The following is a 17028-nucleotide window of genomic DNA, read 5'->3' on the forward strand; positions in this document are numbered from 1 at the left end:
ATGGGATGAGGTGAGCTCAGGATCCATCTACTCCATCTTATGAACGTCTGTTTACTTTGATTCTAATTGTTCAACTGGTTAGTAGTTAGGAGGCTTTTTTTCCCCCCAGAAAGTAGTGCTACGGCAAAAGTTTTTGGTTTCTCCTGGGGGAGCTGACTTGCTGCTGAGGTGGTGAGTGCATGTATAAAAAAAGCTGTCGGGAATAAAAGGTGGTGGCGGAGTTGGGGAGGTGGGGGAAGCAGGTGTCTAGCTTTTGTGGCTTTGGGTGTGGCCACGGACTAGTAGGGCTATCTTCGAGTGGAGGGTCCCAGAACATGGACTTCCCTCAATAGGGTGATGACCCAATAGGGTGCGGATCCACTTGACCTTTGACTGATACAATGGTCCACTGGGGAAAAACAAAAGGGCAGAATTGGTGCTTCCTCTGGTTTTAGCCTCCTGTTTATGTCATCACAGCTAGTGATTAAGGGCTTAACTCTTTAATTTTTGGCTTGTTGCTTCAATCAGCTATGCTATCACGTTAAAGCACAGTTCTCCCAGCTCAGCTGAGCACCTCCTGACAAAAGTAATTACAGTTTCCAGTTTTCCCTTCCTGAAGCACCACTAAGAAGCCCAGCCCTCAAACCCCTGACCACATTGAGCAAGTATGGCTTGTGCTTGAAATACAAAATGAGTTTTAATAAATTTGCTCCAAAATATTTTATTCATATAAGTTTTATATAAAAAAAACAAAATAGAAGTAAGTTATGTGTTACACTGAATAACACATTGAAAGCATGTGTATGGTTGTGGTTTCTAATTTCTCTATAAAATCAACCAGCCATGATGGAATAAAGAGAAAGAGTAAATATCATATTCATAATTTTTTGGTACACTTCCAAGTACAAAAAGCATCATGGTAATTCTTAAGTGCAAAGAAAGCTCATATTAAAATAGACTTTAAAAATTACAAATAAAAATCTGTACATCAAGGATACTTTTAAGGCCTTTCCGTGTGCATGGCACTCTGTTGGACGACCAGAGGAACTGCGAAGAGAAGAGCCATGGCATCAGGTGTTGCAGGTCTGGCCCATTTCAGCCTGCAGGACCATCTCCTCTTTTCTCAAGGGGAAAGTATCAATCAGGTTGAAGAGGGCCACAGGCATCACCAGGGAGACATAGCGCTCCTTGTCCATGCCATGCTTATCCACTAGCACCATACTGAAGGAATAGAGTGGGATTCGCAGCAACAACCTACGGCAGAGAGAAGATTGTCAAACCTGGTTCTCAAGGGTCCCGTTGGACCAGCCAGTGCCCTATAGTGACACGGTATGCAGCAAAAAGGCTTAATACCACGAAGGACTTACCCATCTAAAGACTCTTACTACTCAAAAGATGGTGCTTGGACTGACAGCCATCACATGGGACGTTGTTAGAAATGGAGAACCCCATGCTCCACCCCAACCCTACTGAATTAGAATCTGCATTATTAGCAAGATGCCTAGATGACTGGTATGCACACGTAAGGTTGGGTAGCACTACTTTAAATTGTTTAATGTTTATTTTTGAGAGAGTGTGTGAGGGAGAGGCAGAGAGAGAGGGAGACACAGAATCTGAAACAGGCTACAGGTTCTGAGCTGTCAGTATAGAGCCTGACGTGGGGCTCAAACCCATGACCTGCGAGATCATGGCCTGAGCCACCCAGGCACCTCAGATAGCATTGCTTTATGGTGGTCAGGAAGATACTAGGCCTGCATTGGTGCTCTATGCCAATAGCTGCTACAAGGTATGTCCAACAATGCTAACAGATTTCTTTTGCCTTAAATTGGAGTCATCTGAAATTTACAGACTAGGATTGCATAACCACGTACATACTAGAACTAGGTCAATGCTTAATAGGACTGATTTGACCTTTTAGGAAATGTTTGGCTATGTATGAACACACTTTTTGTTGTCACAGTGGAGTGGTGCTTGTGGCTTCTAGTGAGTAGAGGCCAGGGATGCTGCTTAATATACTACAACCCACAGGAAAGTATCTTCCGACAAAGAATTATCCAGTTCCAACGATCAATAGTACTGAGGTTGAGAAACCCTGGACTGGGTGAAGCTGACTGAAATAAGTTTCTAAACACTGTAGTTCTGGCCCATTCTGGCTTATTCAGTAGCCAGCTCAGGACTGCAGTTAGAGGAGATTAAATGTGGTCTATACCCTAGGTATATTAATTTGGTTAACTATACTTTCTTTGTACCTCAAAGTCTGATGTTTTTTTCCTACTCTACCACACTAGAATTTATACTGGGTAAGTTATTTTTATATCATCAGAAACATGTTTAGATGAAAGAAGTCAGAGAAAGCAAACAGGCTGGTAAACTGAGCCCACTGATAAAATTGAGAAGAGACTGGGTGGGCTTATTTTATTTTTTAGTTTAGTTATCTAGAGATTATGTGTAAGGTAGAATACACACTGCTCTCTGTAAAGTGAAATATTTTTCCTCACACAAAAGGATCAAGGGAAAAATTCACTACTCAAAATCCAAACTGATTACGCTTTCTTCTACCTTTTAAGAGGGAGTTTCAGGGAAGATGAGGACAATTTATATTTTATCTCAGTGGGAAGCTAAACTGCTAATCCACTGCTAGTGACTAGAAATAAAAGACATTAAAATATCTCCATCAGGTCTCCTGAGGTAGTAAGATGACTGAGAAATGCATTAATGAGTGTTTGTAGACCGTGAAGTGAATCAAAATGGAGAGAGAAACTGCTGTGCATCTTCAAAAGAGGAATATTTAGTGTTTTTCTGGGGGAGGGGAGAGGGATTACCTATGGCAGAGGGGTCCCAGAAAACAAGAGTAGAAAAGAAAATAGGTTTGGAGGGAGAAAAAGGCCAAGCAATGTTGTGGCTGCAACCAGTGGGAAAGCGCAACTAATGAGGAATTGGAACATTTGATGTTATAGTGCTGAGGCTAGGATGGAAATCTCCCATGATGCCACCATCTGCGACCACACACATTCCTCGCATGAGCCTTGTGCCTTGATAGAGCATAAAGGAAAAGAAAAAACTACCATGGGAAGAAATGAGTGTTCAGAGCAGCAGGCTATCAACAGTCACTAGAACGTGTCCCACCATGGCCAAGAGACCACAGAAATCTTGAAGATGGATGTTGGGACACCCCACAGGTTGAGGGGGGTGGTGCCAGCAGGTGTTGGAGTTACATAAATGCCTGTCATCAGATTGGAATGAGCTCTTCCTGAAGAATACTGTAGAAAACTCTTTAGAGTGGGATGTGGGATAATGTGGGATGTTCCAGTTCAAGATGGCAGTGGAAGAAGATTCTGAACCCACCTCTTCCCATGGACACAACAAATTTACAACTTCATCTGGAACAATTTCCTCTGGGGGAAAAAAACCCGAAACCAAGCAGTGCAACTCAGCATTTCAGGAAATGAGAACAAAGCCACATCCAAGTGGGTAAGTAAAAGCTGAGACACACTCTCACCAAAAAATTCACACACCTAGCAGTGACCCCAAATCGGGAGGGAACTGAAAACCTGGAACTTCTCCTTGAGGATCAACGTGTTCCCACCCCACTTGGGGAACCCTATCTTTTGAGACCTGCACCTGAGAGAGTCCCCTAAATGTCTAGTTTGGAAAACCAACAGGGCTGAAACCCCTGAGACCTGTAGGTCTGTGGTAAATTGAGAAATGGTTTTTATAGGACTCATGTGCAAACTCACCCCACGGTGCAGCCCAAAAGCAGCCATCTGAAAAGCACCCAGACATCAGGTGGAAGAGGCTCCTTGAGAGAGAGAGCACGCATGCACGCACACATGAGCAGGGGAGGGGCAGAGAGGGGAGAGAGAGAATCCCAAGCAGGCTCTGTGCTGCCAGCACACAGCCCGACACAGGGCTCAATCTGACAAACTGCAAGATCATGACCTGAACCGAGATCAGGAGTCGGACACTTAACCAACTTAGCCACCAGGTGCTCCTCCTTTGATAATTTTTAAGTGTGTGACTGAGGGGCAGGGGCCTGAGGGATACTCTCCAGGGACAGAGGCTGGTGGGTGCCATTTTCACACCATACCTCTGTGTTGCTAAAGCCAGTGGCAGTCATCTCTTTTTCATTTTTGGCCCGTGGGCTACTTCTTCACACTCTTGCCAGCGGGTGCCATCTTTGTGTTATCCTGCCTTCTATAACTGGTGGGCATGGTCACTCTCTCTCCACCTTTCTCTCTCCCTCTGTCCCTCTCCATCCATTTCTTTCTCCCTGGCTTGTACACTCAAGCTCTCTCGCTCCCAATCTGTTCCTGATGCTGTCCCTCCCTCCAGCTCTATCCACCTCTTGCTCCCCAGCTCTCACACACACTGTCTCTGTCATACCCATCCTCTCTCCATCTGTCCTTTGTGCACTCTCATTTTCCATTTCTCTCTCTCTTTCCCTCTCCTCTGTGTGTGTGTCCATCTCTTGCTTTGTCTCTCTGGGTGTGTCTGTTTCTCCTTTTCTCCAACCCCTCTCTCTCTTTGCCACCCTTTCTCTATGTGGGTGGGTCTTTCTACCTCTGTATCTCTCTCTCTCCCCCTCTGTGTGTCTCAGTCTTCCTCTGTCCCAGCTTCCCCTTCTCTTCCTTTCTCTCCCGTCTCTTCTTCCCTCTACCTCTCTGTACATCCCTCTTATTCCCATCTCTGTTCTTGTCTCTCTCTGTCCATCTTGGTCTGTGTCTCCCTCTACCCTCTCTCTGCCAATGTCCCTCTTTCTCCATCTCTCTCTGTATTTGTGTGTCACCTTGTGTGTCTTTCTCCTTTGCTCATTTCTCCTCTCTCTACTCCTACCTCCCTCTCTCCATTTCCTCTTTCCCTCTAACCATCTCATTTCTCTCTCTCTCTCCATGTGTGTGTCTCCTTTGCTCTGTCCCCCTCCATCTCCGTTTGTCTTTTTATCCCTTTTTCAGTGAGTACCATCTTTTACACTCCCCCTCTGCTTCACTCAAGCTGGAGGACATGATCTTCACACTTTCCGTCTGCCTCCCTACAGCTCACTAGTATGTTAAAGAAAGGAGCTTATACCTTATCTGGCTCCCTAATACTTGCTGATGCTGCTGCTGGGACACTTCTACATCATCTGGCTCTTCGGCCAGTGTTGCTTACACCTGTATAGGACAGCAACCACCATCAAGAGACAGCAAGAAGATCAGACCCAGGAGTTCAATCTTTCTGTGAAAGAGGCCTCTTAGCTTATCATCATAGCTACAGCGTGAGGGAAAGGCTTCTAATTAAATACACATCTACGGACTGACTGTAAACCTTTCAGAGACCTTGGAGGGGAGACGCTATTTTTGTACTCTCCCTCTGCTGCTCTCCAGAGTGCTAGCATCTATTGCAGGGGAGCTCATATATGTCTGGTGCCCCTGTTTTTATATCTAGTACCATGGTTTTCACAGATGCCACCCAAAGGATACCACTTGATCACCTGGCTCAGTGGCCAAAAGGACTTGCACTCCTGGGTGCCACAAGACTAACAATCAAGAAGGCAGTTCTTGGCAGTCTATCACTTCTGGGGCACTGTGCAGACAGATTACAACAGACCCCATCTTTCTGTGAAAAATCCCCAATTGCTTATCCTGGAGCTTCATCCTAAGGGGCAGGCTTTAGATTTAGAACACATCTAGGAACCTCCAAAGGGGCTCTCAGGAAACATACACCAAGGGATGCCATCTTTGTGCTCTTCCTTTGTCTCACTACAGCTCACCAGTTATGTCCCAGAGAAGAGCTTATACAGTGGCTGAGGCCCCAATTTTTGTGGCTGATGCCCAGAGAACACCTCCCAATCACCTAGTGGTGGCCAGTGGAGCTAACACTTTACAGTCCCACAGCACTATCTATCTATCTATCCATCTATCCACCCATCTATCATTTGCATACTTAACAGCTGCTGATTGAAAGTCTGGCTTCCAATGAGCCTGAATGTAAGTGCTGAGATTCTCATCTTTCATACACTGACACATATTGACACACTCTCAAATATTGGAAATGACTGAAAATAAAATGGCCTGCTTAGAGAATCAGAAAGGTATGAGAGACAACCAAAAGCTAGGGCATGGGTGACCAATAAGGATCATCTCCTACATGAGACCACTCTTTCAACATTGAGAAAGGTGGATGTTTCATCTAACGCAACAGAATATGTTCCGAACAAAATAGTAAGATCAAACCTCAGAAAATAATGAAATGGAGAAAAGTAATTTATCCGATAAAGAGTTCAACGTAATGATCATAAAAATGTTCACCAAACTTGGAAAAAGAATGGTTTAGTATCATGAGAATTTCAAAAAGTTTAAAAAATATATAAGAAAGTACCAAACAGAAGTCACAGAGCTGAAGAATTCAATAACTGAACTGAAAAATACTTAAGAGGACTTCAACAACAAACTAGATGAAGCAGAAGATATAATAATCAGTGAACTCAAAGACAGGGAAGAAGAATTTACCCATTCGGAAAATCAAAAGGAAAAAAGAATTTTAATGAAGATAGCTTAAAGGACATATGGAAAAATATCAAGCAGACTTTCATATATAACATGGTCCCATTATTCACATGCAAGGGGTCCCAGAAGGAGAAGAGAGAGGGAGAGACTGAAAACTTCTCCAACATGAGGAATAAATAGACATCCAGATCAAGGAGAATTCTAAATAAGAAACCAGAGACCTATACCAAAACACATTATAATGAAATGCCAAAGACAAGGAGACAACCCTAAAAGCAGCAAGAGAAATACTTGTTACATACATGGAAACCCCCATAAGACTATCAGCATGTATTTGCAGAAGAAACTTTGCAAGCCAAAGGGAGTGGCATGATACATTCAAAGTGTTGAAAGAAAAAAGCTTCCCAACAAGAATACTCTGTTCAACAAAATTATTCAGAAGTGAAGGAGATAGTTTTCCAGACAAGAGTTCACCACTAAAACAGCCTTACAAGAAATGGTAAAGGGACTTTATGCTGAAAAGAATGGGCACGAGTTACTAACAAGACCACATATGAAAGTATACATTTCATCGGTAGAGGGAAATATATAGCAAAGGTAGTGGATTCATCACATAAAGTTAGTATAAAGGTTAAAATACAAAAGTTGTAAAAATAACTACAATAGGTTAAGGGATACACAAGATAAAAAAGATAGAGTTGTGACACCAAAAACATAAAATGTATCCTTTGGGTAAATGCCTACTAGTGCACGTGCTGGATCAGAGGGGGTAGTTTGAGTTTTAACTTTTTGAGGAACCCCCATCCTGTTTTCCACAGTGGTGGCACCAATTTGCATCCCCATCAACAGTTCATGAGGGTTCCCCTTTCTCCACATCCTCACCAACTCATGTTGTTTCTTGTGTTGATTTCAACCACTCTGACAGGGGTGAGGGTGGTATCTCATTGTAGTTTTGATTTGTACTTCCCTGATGACCAGTTATGTTGAGCATCTTTTCATGTGTCTGTTGGCCATCTATATGTCTTTTTGGAAAAATGTTCGTGTCTTCTGACCATTTTTAAAATTCGACTATTTGTTTTTTGGGTGTTGAGTTGTATAAGTTCTTTATATATTTTGGATACTAACACTGTATCAGATATGTCATTTGCAAATATCTTCTCCCCTTCCATACGTTGCCTTTCAGTTTTGTTGTTTCCTTTGCTGTGCAGAAGCCTTTTATTTGGATGAAGTCCCAATAGTTTATTTTTGTTTTTGTTTCCCTTGCCTCAGGAGACCTATGTGGAAGGCAGCTGCTATGGCTGATGTCAGAGGTTACTGCCCATGTTCTCTAGTATGGTTATGGTTTCATGTCTCTCATTTAAGTCTTTAATTCATTTTGGGCTTATTTTTGTGTATGGTGTAAGAAAGTGGTCCAGTTTTATTCTTTTGCATGTTGCTGTCCAGTTTTCCCAACACCATTTGTTGCAGAGACTTTTTCCCACTGGATATTCCTTCCCGCTTTGTCCATGATTAATTGACCATAGAGTTGTGGGTTCCTTTCTGTTCCATTGTTCTATGTGTCTATATTCATGACAGTATGATACTGTTCTTATCACTACAGCTTTGTAATAGATCTTGAAGCCTGGAATTCTGATGTCTCCAGCTTTACTTTTCTTTTTCAAGGTTGCTTTGGCTATTTGTGGTCTTTTGCGGTTCCATACGGATTTTAGGATTGTTTGTTCTAGCTCTGAAAAATGCTGGTGGTATTTTGATAGGGATTGCATGAAACATGTAGATTGTTTGGGTAATATAGACATTTTAACAGTATTTGTTCTTCCAGTCCATGAGCATGGAATGTCTTTCCATTTCTTTGTGTCTTCTTCAATTTCTTTCATCAGTGTTTTATAGTTTTCAGAGTACAGGCCTTACACCTCCTTTGTTAGCTTTATTCCTAGGTGTCTTATGGCTTTTGGTGCAATTGTAAATGAGTTTTATTAATTTCTCTTTCCGCTGCTTCATTATTGGTGTACAGAAATACAATAGGCTTCTGTACACTGATTTGGTATCCTGTGCCTTTACTGAATTTATCAGTTCTAGCAGTTTTTTGATAGTCTTTTGAGCTTTCAATATATAGTATAATATCATCTGCAAATAGTGGAAGTTTTACTTCTTCCTTATCTATTTGGAGGTCTTTTATTTCTTTCTGTCGTATGATGGCTGTGGCTAGGATTTCCAGTACTATGTTGAACAAAAGTGGTGAGAGTGGACATCCTTGTCTCGTTCCTGCTCTTTAAGGAAAAGCTCTGTTTTTCCCTATTAAGGATGATGTTCACTGTGGGGTTTTCACAGATGGCCTTCACGATACTGAGGTATGTTCCTTCTAAACCTACCTTGTTGAGGGTTTTTATCATGAATGGACATCGTACTTTGTCAAGTGGTTTTTCTACATCTATTGAAATGATCGTATGGTTCTTATCCTTTCTCTTATTGATATGATGTATCACATTGCGAATATTGAACATTCTTTGCAACCCAGGATCAAATCTCACTTGACTGTGGTGAATGATTTTTTAAAATGTATTGTTGGATTTGGTTTACTAGTATTCTGAGGATTTTTGTATCCATATTCATCAGAGATATTGGCCTGTAGTCATCTTTTTTGTGGTGTGTTTATCTGGTTTAGGTATCAGGGTAATGCTGGCCTCATAGAACGAATGTGGAAGTTTTCCTTTCTTTTCTGTTTTTTTGGAATAGTTTGAGAACAATACGTATTAACTCTTCTTTAAATGTTTGTGGCTCACTGGGGCACCTAGGTGGCTCTGTCGGTTAAGCGTCTGACTTTGACTCAGGTCATGGTCCCACAGCTCATGGGTTAGGGCCCCGTGTCAGGCTCTGTGCTGACAGCTCAGAGCCTGGAGCCTGCTTCAGATTCTGTGTCTCCCTGTCTCTCTGCCCCTCCCCCATTCTCTCTCAAGAATAAATAGAAATAAATAAATAAATGATTGAATGAATGAATGAATGTTTGTGCCTCAGTTGGTTAAGCATCCGACTCTTGGTTTGAGCTCAGGTCATGATCTCATGGTTTGGAAGTTTGAGCCCCACAGTTGGGCTCTGCACTGACACTGTGGGGCTACTTGGGATTCTCTCTCTCTCTGCTCCTCCCCTGCTTGTATTCTCTCTTTCACTCACTCACCCAAAATAAATAAAAATAAAAATAAATGTTTGGTAGAATTCACTTGTGAAGCTATGTGGCCCTGGACTTTTTATTTGTTGGGAGTTATTTGATTATGGACTCAACTTCCTTGCTGGTAATCAGTCTGTTCAAGTTTTCTATTTCTTCCTGTTTGTCCAATTTGTTGGCATAGTTTTTCATAATATTCTAACTGTATTTCTATGGTGTTGGTTGTTATTTCTCTTTTGTCATTTGTGATTTTCTTTGAGTCATTTCCCTTTTTTCCTTAATAAGTCTGGCTAGAGGTTTATCAATTTAATTTTTTTCAAAAAACCAGCTCCAGGTTTCATTGATGTGTTTAGTTTTTATATCACCTATTTCTGTTCTAATCTTTATTATTTCCTTCCTTCTGCTGGTTTGGGGTTTTGTTTGTTCTTTTTCTAGCTCCATTAGGTGTAAGGTTATGTTGTTTGAGATTTTTTTGCTTATTGACGTAGGTCTGTATAGCTATACATTTCCCTTTTAGAACTGCTTTTGCTGCATCCCAAAGGTTTTGAACCATTATGTTTTCATTTGTTTCCATGTATATTTTGTTTCTTTAATTTCCTGGTTGATGCATTCATTGTTTAGTAGTATGTAAATTAAACCTCCATATATTTGTGGTCTTTCCAGAATTTTTTTTTTTGTGGCTGATTTCTAGTTTCCTAGTGTTGTGGTGACAAAAGATGCATGGTAGGACTACGACCTTTTTGAATTCGTTGAAGCTTGTTTTGTGACCTACTATGTGATCTATTCTAGAGAATGTTTCATGTGATGAGTGCCCTATTTTCTTCATATAATACTTTATGTGTTAGTTTGTTCTCTAGGAAAAAAAATTCCATTTATCAACAACAAAATGCCCTGAGACCGAATGAATGAAAATATACTAAAACTTGTAAGAAAAAAATCTGAAATAAACAACCTAACCTTACACCTCACCCAGAAAAAGAACAGGGGAAGCCCTAAATAGACAAAAGGAAATAATGTTCACAGTCAAAATAAATACAAAGGACTAAAAGGACAGGAAAGATGAAAGAAGAGCTTGCTTTTTGATGAAAACCAACAATCTTGATAAACCTTTAGCTAGACTCACCAAGGAAAAGGGGGCTCAAACAGAAATGCAAGAGGAGACAGAAAATCATAGACTAGTATGAACAATTATACACTAACAAATTAGATAATCTGGAAAAATATATAAAACCCTAGAAACACATAACCTTCCTAAACTAAATCATGAAGAAATAGCAAATCTGAATACACCAATTTCTCAGTAAGAAGATACTCATAATCAAAAAACCTCCCACCAAACGTAAGACCATGTCCATATAGCTTCACTGGAGCATTATACCAAACATTCCAAATTTAATAACAGTCCTTCTCAAACTGTTTGTAAAAATACACGAGGAGGGAACTCTCCCAAGCTAATTTTATGAGGCCAGAATTTCCTTGATACCAAAACCAGATGAAGACACTACAAGACAGGCCCAATATCCCTAGTAAATAGAGATGAAAAAATCCTCAACAAAACATCAGAGGGCTGAACTCATTAATACATCAAATGGATCATTCACCTATCCAGTAATGTTTATTTGCAGGGATGCAAGGATGGTTCAACCTATGTTAACGTGATTCACCACATTTGCAAAATGGGTGGTAAAAATGATATGCTCATCAAAAGATGCAGAAAAACCATTTGCAAAATTCAATGTCATTTATGATGAAAACTCTCAACAAAGTATGTATAGAGGAAGCATACCTCAATATAATACAGGCCATATATGACAAGCCCACATCTAGCATCATACATGATGTTGAAAAGCTGAAGGTTTTTCTAATAAGATCAGGAACAAGACAAGGATGCCCACTCTTACCACTATTTTCAACACAGTATTAGAAATCCTACCCACAGAAATTAGGAAAGAAAAATAAAAGGCATCCATTAAAACTGTCACTACTTGCAGAGAACATATTATATATAGAAATACAAAATCCTGAAGATTCCACCAAAAAAAACTATTAGAATAAGTGAATTCAGTAATGCTACAGGACACAAAATCAAGATACAAACACTAATGATGAAATATCAGAAAATTAAGAAAACACTTTCACAATTGCATGAAAATGAATAAAATTCCTAGGAATAAATTTAAGGAGGTGAAAAACCAGAACACTGAAATCTATATGACATTGATGGATGAAATTGAAGACACACAAAAATGGAAAGATAGTCCATGCTCATGAATTGGGATATTGTTAAAATGCCCAAGCTACCCCAAAGCAATCTACAGATTCAATGCAATCCGTATCAAAATTCCAACTATATAATTATAGAATAAAAAAACCTTAAATTTGTATAGAAGCACAAAAGATGCTAAATGGCCAAAACAATTTTGAGAAATAACAAACCAGGAGGTATCATGCTCCTTGATTTCAAACTATGTTGCAAAGTTACGGTAATTAAAACAGTATTACACTGGCATAAAATCAGACACACAGATCAACAGAATAGGGTGCCCAGAAATAAATCCATACATATACGGTCAATTAATTTATGAGAAAAGAACCAAGAGTTTACAATGGGGACGGGACAATTTCGTCAGTCAATCACTGTACACAAAAATAAACTAAAAAATGGATGAAAGACTTGAATGTAACACCTGAAACTATAAAACTCCTGGAAGAATAGATAGTAAGTTTATTATCACTGTGATGATTTTTTTGGATTTGACACCGAAATTAAAGGTAACAACAGCAAAAATAAACCAGTGGGAGTACATCAAATAAAAAAGTTGCTGTATAGCCAAGTAAATTATCAACAAAATGAAAAACAACCTACTAAATTGGAGAAAATATTTGCAACTACTCACATGTGATAAGAGGTTAATATCCAAAATATATAAAGAACTCCTACAACTCAATACCAAAACAACAAACACAAAATTTAAAAATGGACAGAAGAACTGCATAGACATTTTTCCACAGAAGACATAAGGATGGCCATCAGACACACAAAAAGATGCTCAACATCACTAATCAGCAGGGAAATGGAAATCAAAACTACAGTGAAATATCACCTCATGCCTGTTAGAATGGCTATTACCAGAAATACAAAAAGTAAGTATTGGTGAAGATATGGAGAAAAGGGAACACTGGTCACTGTTGGTGACATTGTAAATTGGTGCAGCCACTTTGGAAGACAGTATGGATGTCCCTCAAAAAATTAAGAGCTATATGATTGATCAATTCCGCTTTTGGGTATTTATCTGAAGAAAATTTAAAAAAAAGCTAACTTGAAAACCTATATGCACCCTCATCTTTAGCATTATTTACAACAGCCAAGAGATGGAAACAATCTAAGAGTCCATCGATGGATGAATGGATAAAGAAAATATGGCACACACACATACACACGAATATTATTCAGCCATAAAAAGAATGAAATGTTGCCATTTGTGAAAATATGGATGAACCTTATGGACATTATCCTAAGTGAAATAAATCAGAGGACAAATACCATATTGTGTCACTTACATGCAGAATCTAAAACAACAGATAACAACAACAAAAAAAACCCAAACTCAGGGGGCAGGGGGTTAGGGGTGGGTAGAATGTGTGAAGGGGTTCAAAGGGTAGAAACCTATAGATATAAAATAAATCAAGGGTCTTAATGAGGGTTTGTGGAAGGGAGCAGGGGCCATGGGCTACATGGGTGACGGGCATCAAGGAGGGCACTTGTTGGGATGAGCACTGGGTGTTGTATATGTGATGAATCACTGGGTTCTACTGAAATCAATGCTACACTATATGTTAACTAATTTGAATCTAAAAACTTTGGAAGGAAAAAAGAAACTCTGACTTAAGGTTTAAAAAATTATTTAAAGTCTCTGAGTTCACAAAAGATAAAAAAAAGTCATAGGGATTAATTAATGTACAGCATGGTGGTTATAGTTAATAATACTGTATTACATATTTGAAAGTAGTTAAGAGTAAGTCTTAAAATTTCTCTTCATAAGAAAAAAATGTAACTATGTATGGTGACTGATGTTAAATAGACTTAGTTTAGCATGATGATCATTTTGCAATATATACAAATATTGAATCATTAGGTTGTATACTTTAATAGTGTTAATTCTAGCTGAAAAATAACATGGAAATAAAAATCATGGAATTCCTGGCCCCTGTCACCCTTGCAATTGCTGGAAATTTACTCTAGGGAAGATGAATTTGCTCGTACCTTCATCTCTAAAAAGACATGAGCGCAAGGAAGCCGGAAGGTGGTATCTTTACAACACCAGGCACTGCTGATGCCCTTTATTGTTTTATCATGGCCTCAGTGCTATTTGAAAATAGTATTCTAACCATACAGGAGAATTTTTAGATTCTCCAGTCATTCTGCCTCTCCTTTTCTTCCACGCTTCCCATTCTTTGCCTAAATTGGCTCTTTTCATCTGCACTAGACTCTGGGGTGGAATTCAAAGGGAAGAAGATAAAACATCCATCTGTGAACTCCCTTATTCCTCACCGATAGGTCTGATAAAGGGGACATGTAGCCTGACACCGAATCCCTTAGACAATGCATGTGATGGATCATCTCTGTGTGACATTGACCCGGACTATCTTCCGGCTACACAATAATGACTGACCCTCCTTTTACAGGCTGCTTTGCAAAATCTCCATTTCAAAGCTGTGTGAAGCCTTTGGTAAAATGCTAGGCCAGTCGTTCTCACAGTGTGGTCCTCAGACCAGCAGCTTCAACAACAGGGGAACAGGAGCAGGAACTTGCTAGAAATGCAAATTCTCAGGCCCCATCCTATACTGAATCACACGCTCTGGGGGTGGGGCCCCGCATTCTATGTTATAACAGTGCTCCGGGGGATCCTAGGGCAGGTTAAAGTTTGAGAACCACTGTGTAATTCATGTATGTAACTTCTTTGTTGCTCAAATCATCCTCAGCCTGAAGAGGTCTCGAGTAGCCCCAACATATACAACCTGAATGATAAGAGTTTTTTTCTTGAATCAGAGTTTCCTTTTCTTCAAATTGCAATAGTTTAAAATCACATCACATTAATATTAATAGAGAGGGAATCTCCCTCTCTATAGATCTGCAACCCAAAGAGAAACATGTAGCAAATTCTGTGGCAAGTTTTTTTAAAAAATCTTTAACACAGGGTACGGACAGGTAGTTCTAAATTACCAACAGCTTCAAACACCTACTTTGGGAATTTTTCAGATGTCGACATAATCTCGAGTTGTGCTGTTTTCAACTTGAAATATAACTGTAAATACACTCTTAGAGGCCACTCTCGCTCCTGGAAATAGTAAATCTGTTTCAGTTTAGAGTCATTGCCTCCACTTACCTCCAACATGGTGCCCGGCACTGTTGTGGAGATCTGGTACTGACCTCAAAGTGTTACACTCTCGAGAGGTGCTACTGAATGTAGCCAGACATACACATACACACACACACACACACACACACACACACACACACACACACACATTTATGCTTGTGAGTATACCCAGCCTTCTCCCTCTTTCAGCCAACTAAAAATAATTCAGTTATCCTCATTTCTTTTTGCATCCCTCACCCTCTGAGTTTTTTACCTTGGTATGGTATGGATGGGGCACTCTTTTTGGGTGAAGAAGTATAAATCAGAGATGGGGTGGGGGTCAAAAGGCAGATGGAAAATACGCAAATTAAACAATCTATTGTGTCAATCTATAATATCACTGGCTAAGGGCATAGTTCTAGCATATAATTTCTCAAGGAATTTCTGTGAACCTCTTTGAACATCTGTGATGGGGCTCATCGAGTCCTCTTTCATTTTCTTCTTCCTGGGAACACAGAAAGACTGCGTTTCCCAGCCTGCTTTGAAGTTAGGTTGCAATCACGTGACGAGTTTTGGCCAATGGACTTGCCGAGAGCAATCTCAGGCTTCCAACATGAAGCGTGAAAGAATGGTGAGGTTCGTTTTTACTCTCCTCCCCCTTTGCAGAAACCCAGAAGTCATGTGTTCCAAATGATGCTACCAGACGGTGGAGCCACCATCAGCCTGGGACCCTGAATGTAAAGAGTAGCGATTATAGACTATAAACAAAGCACCCTCCCTTGCGTTGTGAGAAAAAGGATGGGTGAGGAAGCAAGATTTTGGGTTTTCTTTAGCCCAATTATCCTTTTCAGAGTGGTCAAGAGATGCAAGTAAAAATTGGAGACTGTTCTGAAATTACCTTTCGGCTGTTGAATTCTGCTTTTTGTAACACACCACTACACAGAGCCTGGGCACCATGATTCTAGCTTTGTAAGTATTACCAAAATAAAATCTAGCTGTTAAAATGGGGGTATGGGCAAGTGCCTGGAAGCATGGAGGGAAAAGAGAAGAAGCCTGGAAAAGTTAATTGGATGCCTGCTTTCCTAATAACACAAAGGATTGCATAGGTCCGTTTTTTCAGGCTCTTCCCTTTCCATCCCACCCCCCCAACCCCCCAAGCAGAAAGAAAAACAAAACAAAGACACCTGGTTAAAAGGGACAAGAAGAGAACACTGGAAATTACCCACGGCATGATATATTTGGACAAGCAGCACCATGCCAATTAGCATGGTTATAGAGCTCTCAGACTAAAAGCAATTAAACACTGAAGGTTACTTGGAATCAATACCAAATAGCAAGAAATCAGGGAACCTGATCTAAAAAAAGTACCTTCATAGGGGATACAATTTAAGGACAGAACTTCCGCCTACCTGAGCTGCAGAGCTAGGGCTGGAGGCATAATCTTTGCTCCTATCCTGCCGATGAGGGTCGGGAACACACCTACCAGCTCGACCACGGTGATGTGTCGAAGATCCAGGCCACACTGTGCTTGCTGGAAAAAAAAAACCCAACAGGAAAGGCATGAGCCAACTCAAGAAAGAGACTCCCATGTCAAACTACAGACTGACAGAACCAGCACCGTTCTGTTTTGGGAAGTTGATTTGCCTACTCCAATGGTCTTGAAAGCAGGTGAGAAATGTTGGTTCAACTAGTGGTTACAAAACCTATACTCTCCGAGAAATCATTCAGAAATGGCTTGGCCATAAGATTTTGAAAATGTAAGCAAGATGGCAATCTGCATATTTCCAGGTGGGGTGTGAATTTGCATGAGCCTAACATCCCAGGAAGTATCCAAAACCAGCCCCAGAGAATTCTTATTTGTATTTTCAAGGAGAGAAGAATACTTCCAGAGTCCCCTTATCTGCCTTGCTCCCCCCACCATCCATGCCCTTGCCCTAAACTCCTCATGCCCAAACACAGAAAGAAAACACACAGTAATAAAAGGTTTCAATCTTCATCTGGTGCCCTAGTTTTTACATCTAGTGACCTGATTTTTATGCCTGCT

At 40.3% G+C, this 17028-nt stretch overlaps 1 protein-coding gene across 6 annotated transcripts in view; it reads right to left on the bottom strand.

The window, feature by feature from the left end:
- Positions 1-389: 389 nt before the first annotated feature.
- Positions 390-17028, bottom strand: part of SRPX (sushi repeat containing protein X-linked) — a 111806-nt gene continuing 95167 nt past the window's right edge. The window contains exons 8-10 of one of the 6 annotated variants that reach the window (XR_007460467.1): positions 16394-16515; positions 14869-14963; positions 1145-1233 (exon numbers count right to left, since the gene is read on the bottom strand). Coding sequence is in view for 5 of the 6 variants with exons in the window: in XM_049643692.1 (XP_049499649.1) it covers positions 1050-1233; positions 16394-16515 (306 nt within the window). In the remaining variant the exon portion in view is untranslated. Of the gene's footprint in view, positions 1234-13696; positions 14964-16393; positions 16516-17028 lie in introns of those variants that run through there. The other 5 variants (XM_049643692.1, XM_049643687.1, XM_049643688.1 and 2 more) reach the window with 5 other exon arrangements.

This window comes from Panthera uncia, chromosome X (assembly GCF_023721935.1).
Source record: "Panthera uncia isolate 11264 chromosome X, Puncia_PCG_1.0, whole genome shotgun sequence".
NCBI classification, from domain to species: domain Eukaryota; kingdom Metazoa; phylum Chordata; class Mammalia; order Carnivora; family Felidae; genus Panthera; species Panthera uncia.